Source organism: Aplysia californica, unplaced genomic scaffold (assembly GCF_000002075.1).
Source record: "Aplysia californica isolate F4 #8 unplaced genomic scaffold, AplCal3.0 scaffold00188, whole genome shotgun sequence".
NCBI classification, from domain to species: Eukaryota; Metazoa; Mollusca; class Gastropoda; order Aplysiida; family Aplysiidae; genus Aplysia; species Aplysia californica.
In genome coordinates, this window is record NW_004797458.1 from 1,030,263 (window position 1) to 1,038,629 (window position 8,367).

The 8,367-nt window shown below is 37.5% G+C and overlaps 1 protein-coding gene across 1 annotated transcript in view; it reads left to right on the forward strand.

Annotated features, from left to right (window-relative positions):
- LOC101848661 (stabilin-2) overlaps positions 1 to 4,880 on the forward strand; it is a 13,724-nt gene extending 8,844 nt beyond the window's left edge. The window contains exons 9-11 of the mRNA XM_013082684.2: positions 360 to 404; positions 1,443 to 1,574; positions 2,687 to 4,880. Of these exons, the coding sequence (XP_012938138.1) occupies positions 360 to 404; positions 1,443 to 1,574; positions 2,687 to 2,809 (300 nt within the window). The 3' untranslated portion in view covers positions 2,810 to 4,880. The remainder of the gene's footprint in view (positions 1 to 359; positions 405 to 1,442; positions 1,575 to 2,686) is intronic.
- Positions 4,881 to 8,367: the final 3,487 nt, after the last annotated feature.

The following is an 8,367-nucleotide window of genomic DNA, read 5'->3' on the forward strand; positions in this document are numbered from 1 at the left end:
GTGTGTGTGTCCGTAATTTGGTTTTACTTTTTTTTTGTGTGGTTGCGGGGGGGGGGGGGGGTGGGGGGTGGATGCATGCAACATAAATGTCGTTTTTCATAATATTCAGAGAGAACGTGGAATGAGAAAAACGGAAGTAAAAATAATAATATATAAAGTTTAGTTTATCGTCCAAACTTATGTATGTCTACTGCACAGTCCTTTTTGCTTCTTCAAAAAAGAAATTCTAATACCGAGTTCTGGAATTTTTATTTTAAACAAAGAATATTTCGCCAATGATATGCCTTATCTGGCATTTGCTCTAAGCTTTTGTTTATTCCTTACGTTCAGCGGAGTAATCGTTATACTTTTTGTTTCAGACTAGAGAGAACATTGGATTAACCAGAGCGGGTAGATCATCTACAGTAAGTGGTTTAGCATTGTTGTTGTCGTTGTTGTTGTTGTTGTTGTTGTTGTTGTTGTTGTTGTTGTTGTTGTTGTTGTTATTGTTGTTGTTGTTGTTGCAGCTGCTGATGTTACATTAAAATTTGCTAATAATATTCTTATTCTGTTTAGGTTTGTTGTTGCTGCTGCTGCTGCGGTGGCTACAGGAATGTCTTTGTGTAAAGAGAGAAATTGACGCTATGTTTTAATTGTAATGTTTTTTAAAGGAGGGGGGGGGGTCTGTTTATTTTTGTTTACAATTTTGTTGTTTTCTGTTGTTTATTTTATCTTGTGGGGGGGGGGGGGGGTAAGTGTTTTTTGTGGTTTTAAGGGGTTTTTTGTTTGTTCTCGTTTCTTGTCTTTTTTTTTTCTTTTTTAGTGAGTTTATTGTTATGCTAGAAATTGAAAAGGGAAAGAGGAAAAGACGGACAATGTAGTTCTATCTGTCACCCTACAATTCCCAACCCAGCTGCAAATATAAAATAATACGACGCTTTCAATCATAGAGTGGTATAAAAGAGACATAATCTATTATCGAAAGGAAAACTTCTTAATGTCCTCAAAAGGAACGTTCTTTGAATTACTCTTTTATGCACAAGAGCAGTGCGGGGATTCCAGTCAAGTTTGTTATCAAATGGTATTCCAAGATACTTGTAAGAGCTTACCACCTCCACCTCCTCAGCTTTAATAAACTCTGAAGTCTATCACTCCTATTAATCCTTTTTTTTTTACCTCACACACTCATATGACCTTATGCTGTTGCGAGCGCGGTAAAATGCTAACCAAAAAAAAAAAAAAAAAAAAATCAACGACAAAAAACACTCTCACACCCTCACGCCTTTCCCCTTCACTCTCTCTCTCTCTCTCTCTCTCTCTCTCTCTCTCTCTCTCTCTCTCTCTCTCTCTCTCTCTCTCTCTCTCTCTCTCTCTCTCTCTCTCTCTCTCTCTCTCTCTCTCTCTCTCTCCCTTTTTGGTGACGTCAAAAAATACCTTCATCAAACCCGTCCATATGTCCACAGACTGGCATTGTTGTGGCTGTTGTGGTGCCAGCTATCCTGGTGCTGATGCTTGTCATCGTCATCGCCGTTGTCATCCTCTACAGAAAATCCAAACTCCAAGGATTCCTCAACATTTTCAAGAGGTCGCATTCGGTGAGTTAGAAAAGTACCACAAGTCTTTTGTAGAACAGAGTTTGGTATAGGAAAAAATTATTGCTGTTATTGCTGTTGTTATTGATGTCGTTGTTCTTATTGTTGTTGTTGTGTAGTGATAATGATGATCATCATGATGTTGTTGTTGTTATTGTTTTTGTTTTTGTTACTTTTATTATTATTATTGTTGTTGTTGTTGTTGTTGTTGTTGTTGTTGTTGTTGCTGTTGTTGTTGTTGTTAATATTATTGTCATTGGTGGTATTGTTGTCGTTGTTCTTGTCATTGTTGTGATGTCATCGTTGTTGTTGTTGTTGTTGTTGTTGTTGTTGTTGTTGTTGTTGTTGTTGTTGTTGTTGTTGTTGTTGCTATTGGTTGTAGTATAGATAGGTATTATAATTTGTGTAACTTGGGCCCAAATAAAGACAGAGAACAAATAGTAAAATACTCTTTGAAACGGAAGGCCTGATAACCAAAACCTTACTAGACTCCTTCCCAACAGCCGGAAAAGGAGGACGTGAGACCGGGGCTGCACCTTATAAATTATGTTGTTTCTTTTTCACCTCTATATGGCAACCTCTTTGTATCTCTTCTACCTCGTGTCGTGTATCCGTAATCCTCTTATAGTCAGATAGATAGATGGAGGAGACTCGGGTTCGAATTTCGTGTAGGGAGAATTTTCATTGAGTAATTCGGTCTTTCTGCTGAAATGTTGTATCCCTCTTAGTCCTGGTTTCACTCTCTCTCTCTCTCTCTCTCTCTCTCTCTCTCTCTCTCTCTCTCTCTCTCTTTCTTTCTTTCTCTCTTTCTCTCTCTCTCTCTCTCTCTCTGTGACTCTCTCCCTACCTCTCTCCCTCATTCTCTCCCACGAGCCAAGCGATCCTAAATAGACCAATTACCTTTTCCCTTCACACGAAAAAGAAAACAGGGCGCTGCACAACTGCAACGAACTAAGGCATGTTTGTGAATTTGTTTTGTATTGGTGCAATATTATGTATTTATTTATGTTTTAGTATTTATGTATGTATTTATGTACATAGGGATCAATAAAAATGTTACTTATTCATCAATTAATGTGCTAAAAGATCTCACTCAATGTTTTTTAACTCGCCAGGGCTCACAAAGCAGCCTGTCGTTCGCCCGGCTACAAGCCCAAGACGAAGATGACGATTCCTTCAAGGGTTCCGACACAGCCAAGTACGACAACCCTATCTTCAATGACCCTGACTTGATGTAGCGCAAAGGCGGATAAACCAGTGCGCAGATGGGTCGTGTTCACATTCCATAGCTTTTATTTTTACATTTACTCCAAAATTGTATACGCTTAGACTGCCTTCTTGTGGGAGAAAATACGCCGAATGTCCAAATTTCACTTTCAGTAAAAACGGTGATTTCCCTTTTTCCACAAGAAGGCAGTATGGAACTTACTTTGTTTTTTTTGTTGTTGGGTGTTTATTTTTTTATTTTTTTAGTTTGTTTGTTTGTTGTTGTTGTTGTTGTTGTTGTTGTTGTTGTTATTGTTGTTGTTTTTTGGGGGTTGCTTATTTTTCTGTAATAGAATATACTTTTTTGCTGCCTTGTTCACTTATTCATCAGATACAGTTTGGCTGGTGTAACTAAACGCTGGTTAATTGATTCCATACGGGGCCATGGTGAAAGTTGTGGTGGTTCAAATTTCCAAATGGATTAGTTTGCTGCTTTTGGTTTGCTTAAGAATATTTTCATGGCTCTAGCTGAAATGATTACTTACAGGCGGAAAAATAGGGTACTTAGTTTGCACTTCAATCTTCTGCTTGTACTTCAGTCTTCTGCTTTACGTCTGCAAATCTGAGAATATATTGTTGAATGTACAAGACTGTTACCTGTTTACTGTTGCTGTCATGAACCCACATTCCAGTGTTCACTACGTCCGAATGCCCATCACACTTTGTAGGTCTAACTATTGGTTCAGAATGCCTGGTTGGTTGGTCAATAGTAAGTATCCAAACGTTCCCGATTCGCCTGTAAAGCATCACTTTAAATGTCGTGTCACGGCACTGTGAAATCAGGCGCCTCGTCAAAATAATGCAATCCAAGAAGATTATTTTTTCCGCCTGTTTGACAAAAATTATTGATTTTTAATGTCCATTAAAAAGCATATTTCTGTGTGGATTTTATTACCAAAGGCACAAAAAACCTATAAATTTGCAGTTTCCAAGGATACTCAAGTTTTGGACGTCAGCAAACTTAAGCAGATATATCCTCGCCAATTTTACCTCAGAGACCAGGCGGCCCCAACCTCTTCAATAGCAATTATCTTGACCTCTGTTCAAGTGGCAAAGGTATTTTGTTCATCAAAAGCAAGGCAAATAAACAGGCATTGAAAATATATGAATACTTTCATTTGCCCGAAAACTGACGGGCGCCTGATTCCACCGTGTCGTGACTCAAATGTTTCATCTGAGATTGACTCACCTGTCTTTTCTTACTGCTGTTTATAAGGTCGAACTATTCCACAAAGTGCATAAAAATATTTCATTCTTCTATGTACATATTTTTATAACATATATCGATGAGTATACACTGAGATGAACGTGTGCGTTAATGCTACCACTTCGTTGTCAGAGTAAGTGGTTGATATCAGTAAGGAATACTTGTTTGCATGCGCTTATATATATATTGTTCACATACTTTATATAAGTTCATCTTTTTTCTTTTTTAGGTGCAAATGTCATACAACTATCAAAAGATTTTTTTACGGGCAAAAAGAACGACATGCAGGAGCTTCTCGAGATCATTTTATTACAATTCTTTCTTTTCAGTCAAGGCTCGATGTGATATTTAAGGAATGGTATCGTATATCAAATATTAATAAAGCTCTATACAATTCAGAAAGGATTTGAAAGATACAACAATTGTAGCCAACTTGTTCTGTACTTTAGAGAGATTCCACAAAATAATTATAGAAATTATTGAAAAACTGTGTTTAACTTGAAGAAGTGCTTTATGTTAGCAGGTACCAGATGTCATGGTATCTGATTGTTGCAATGCTAGCCATGCTGTGCTCCCCGAATGTATTTTCTTGCTATGCTGATTTCTGATTTCGCTAAGTATTCTATCTTCGTATTCTTCGACTGTCAAGCTAGATGAATGGAAGAAGGAAGTGACCACAAATGCTACGATGAGAGAGAATGCGCGTACTTGAGTGATAATTTGTTTTCATCACGAATCAGATTATTGAGATTTCACATTCATTTTTTGATCTGTCACTTTTAGCATTATTGGAATTCGTCTTTTGCACATTAAATCAATTTTGTACTTACTGAAAATAAGAACTTTTGTTTGTTTTGTCTCGTTGTGTTGTCTTAGAGGCCGTCCCAACATCGGCGGGGCAGATTACTTCGTATTTGCTTTTCTTTCCTACACAAATTACTTCAGATCTCGTTTGTCTATGTTTGCCTGTGCCTCACATTAATTTAGTCTGACAAAAAAGAAGCTCACCGACACAATGAAAGCCATTTCGTACTGGGAAAAGCAAAATGGACAAGTAGGAGGAAATGAGGGTCTTAAACGCAATATGAATTGCCAGTGGCGCCCCACCCCCTTTCCCCCAACCACTTGATTTTTACTTTAGCTGGTGCATGCATTAATGTGCTGTTTTTTTTCTATTTAAAAAATTCAGCATCTCATTTGTCCATGTCTGCTTCCTACATGAGTGTGTGCGTGTATGTTAGTATGAGTGTATATGTGTGTGTGTGTGTGTGTGTGTGTGTGTGTGTGTGTGTGTGTGTGTGTGTGTGTGTGTTTGCAATGGACTTGATGTAAAGCAGAGTACCATTCACCATCGATACTGGTTTCTGGTGAATGTTCAGTCCCATCCCAGCCCCAAGCATCCAAAGACGATGTCTAACTTAACATAAAGTCTGTCAGACTCACAAACGAAAAGTGGCAAAAAAAATATTTACTTTGTACTTCACAAAACAACAGACATAGTATGTACAGCAGCGAAAATTTTTTAAAGAAAAAATGAAATGAAATAATAATAGTAATAATAATAATAATAATAATAATAATAATAATAATAGTAATAATAATAATAATGATAATAATAATAATAATAATAATAATAATAATAATAATAATAATAATAGTAATAATAATAATAATAATAATAAATAATAATAATAATAATAATAATAATAATAATAATAATAATAATAATAATAATAATAATAATAATAATAATGATAATAATAAACAGACAACAAATCACAATGGTGACATTCGAAAAGACAACTTGGAACGCATCACAAAAACTATACCAGATCGTCCCATGTGACTTTTTTTTTTTTGGGGGGGGGGTCCCTTAAATCCCTTATGATATTAAATCCATATCACGCCGAGCGATATACAATGTAATACAAATGTTGGTGTCCCATGTTTCGATCAGCCACAGTTTCTGTTCCGATCTGATCCGTTTCAAATGACAAATTTAGATGACAAAAATAGTGGTAAATGAATGGATGTGTACAAATAAGATACATAAGAATTATCACAAGCGATTATTCAATAACTGCTCCTTGATAATATAATTTTTTATGCTTAGATACATTTTCACATTTTGCGGTGAAACGTGCCGTAAATTCTGTAAAGTGATGCATAAGTTTACTCCACCTTCGGAACAAATTATGTCTCATAGATATGAGCCTGACTGGTGCTATCCGTCCTGCCCGTTTATCACGCAAGTCAAGTCATATTGGGCACACACTAGAAGTAAAACTGAGAAACTTAAAAAAATATGGCTTGTTAGAATCGATCCAAGTCTTTTACAGCCAGGGGTTAGAAAAAGGCCTACCATTGCCTTTCGTACAATGGCTTTTTTTAGGGGGGGGAGGACTATAACAATCTACTGAAGTGGTTGGGTTCAAATCCGCCAGTGAACTTTAATATTGATGAGTGTGCGTTTATACCAGTGTTTTCAATCCTGTTTCCAAAATGACCTGGACTGAAGTCTGTGGTGTAGCGGTTAGGTACTTCGCCGTCGCACGCATAAGCCACGACCTCGATTCCTGCGTGGGGAGAATTGTTATCAAGCATCTCGATCTTCATTAGGTACGTTATACTATCCCTCTCACCCCGGGTTGGCCCTGACAGGCAGGGTGGAAGTCCACCTCTTAAACTATCTGCATTGTGTCAATGGGGGCGTAAAAACACCTACATATAAATTGTAATGTTCTTTATGATTTACCACTGCTTTGAAAGTTACTAGAAAGTCAAATTTGAAGTATCATTATACAATTAACAGACTCCTGTATGACTTCCTCATATCATCCTTCGGTGCTGGGTGATAAACTACACCATAGGGCCTTGCTGATAGGATTCAGACCATAGCAAGCTAAAGTTTACTGAAAAAATGAGTTACTTTTCGCAATCCAAAAATGGACATATTGGCCGAAAATTGACACTGGGATCGGATTTATAGATTTTCAATTGATGCCATTTTGTTCAAGTCTACCATGTCTTTCATTATTCCACATTTACAAGTTGTACAAACTGCATCTGTAAAGTTGATGTATCACTTTCCATAAGGCTAAAATCCGAGAAGTAACTCATGTATTTGTCAGCACACCTCACCTATGGCTGAGACCAAGAACATCAGAATTCTCTTTGTAACATCCTTGGTTGTGACCCATTTATAAGCCCCCAGCTTCCTCCGAATATAGTTTAGTTTCCTCAATACACATACCGCAGTCATTTCACCTGCAAGAAGAACTGTAAAACTGGCAAAATAACAACTGAATAAAAAGTGGACGGCTTACGCCACAACAAATCGCATCCCAAATTCATTTTCTAAACGGAGACGATCTGGCTAATAAAGCAGTAAATATTTTTATGGACTACGTCAACGTAAATGTGAAATTAGATGTTTGTAAGAGCTCTCTCTCTCTCTCTTTCTCTCTCTCTCTCTCTCTCTCTCTCTCTCTCTCTCTCTCTCTCTCTCTCTCTCCGGGCGTCTGTAGTGCACTGGTTAGGCGCTTCACTGCCGCATGAGACCCGAGTTCGATTCGTGAGTGGAGATAATTTATTTTGTATCGACTGTCTCGGTCTTTCTACTGTCGTGTATCTCTCTCACTCCCTAACACACAGACACAGAGAGAGAGAGAGAGAGAGAGAGAGAGAGAGAGAGGGAGAGAGGGGGATAGATAGGGTGGGACAGATTGCACGGACTCCCCACGATTTTAGGCGAAAATAAAAGCACACATGTACTCACACACGACAGTAATTTACGAACAATTTTTAAATGCAATGTTTTGATTATAGCACACTGGCAAGATAACGGAATAGCCCTATACATGGATAGTATGTACACGTAATTACAAAATATATATTTAATATTATACAGTTCAACCTGCTCTAACGACCACCTATCCAAGACAATCACGTTCACAAAGAACATCTCCCCCTTCCCCTTTTCTAGTGTATTTTTTTCCTATATTGTACACTGTCCAAGAGAAACATTTGTCTAAACTGACCGCTCTTCTCCTCGACAAAGGAGAGTCGTCTTGGACAGATTCATCTGCAAACACACACACACACACACACACACACACACACACACATACACACACACATACACACATGCACGCACGCGCGCGCACACACACACACACACACACACACACACACACACACACACACACACTCACACACACACACACACACACACACACAAAATCATATATATATATATACATATATATATATATATATATATATATATATATATATATATATATCATATATGTCATGATCGCA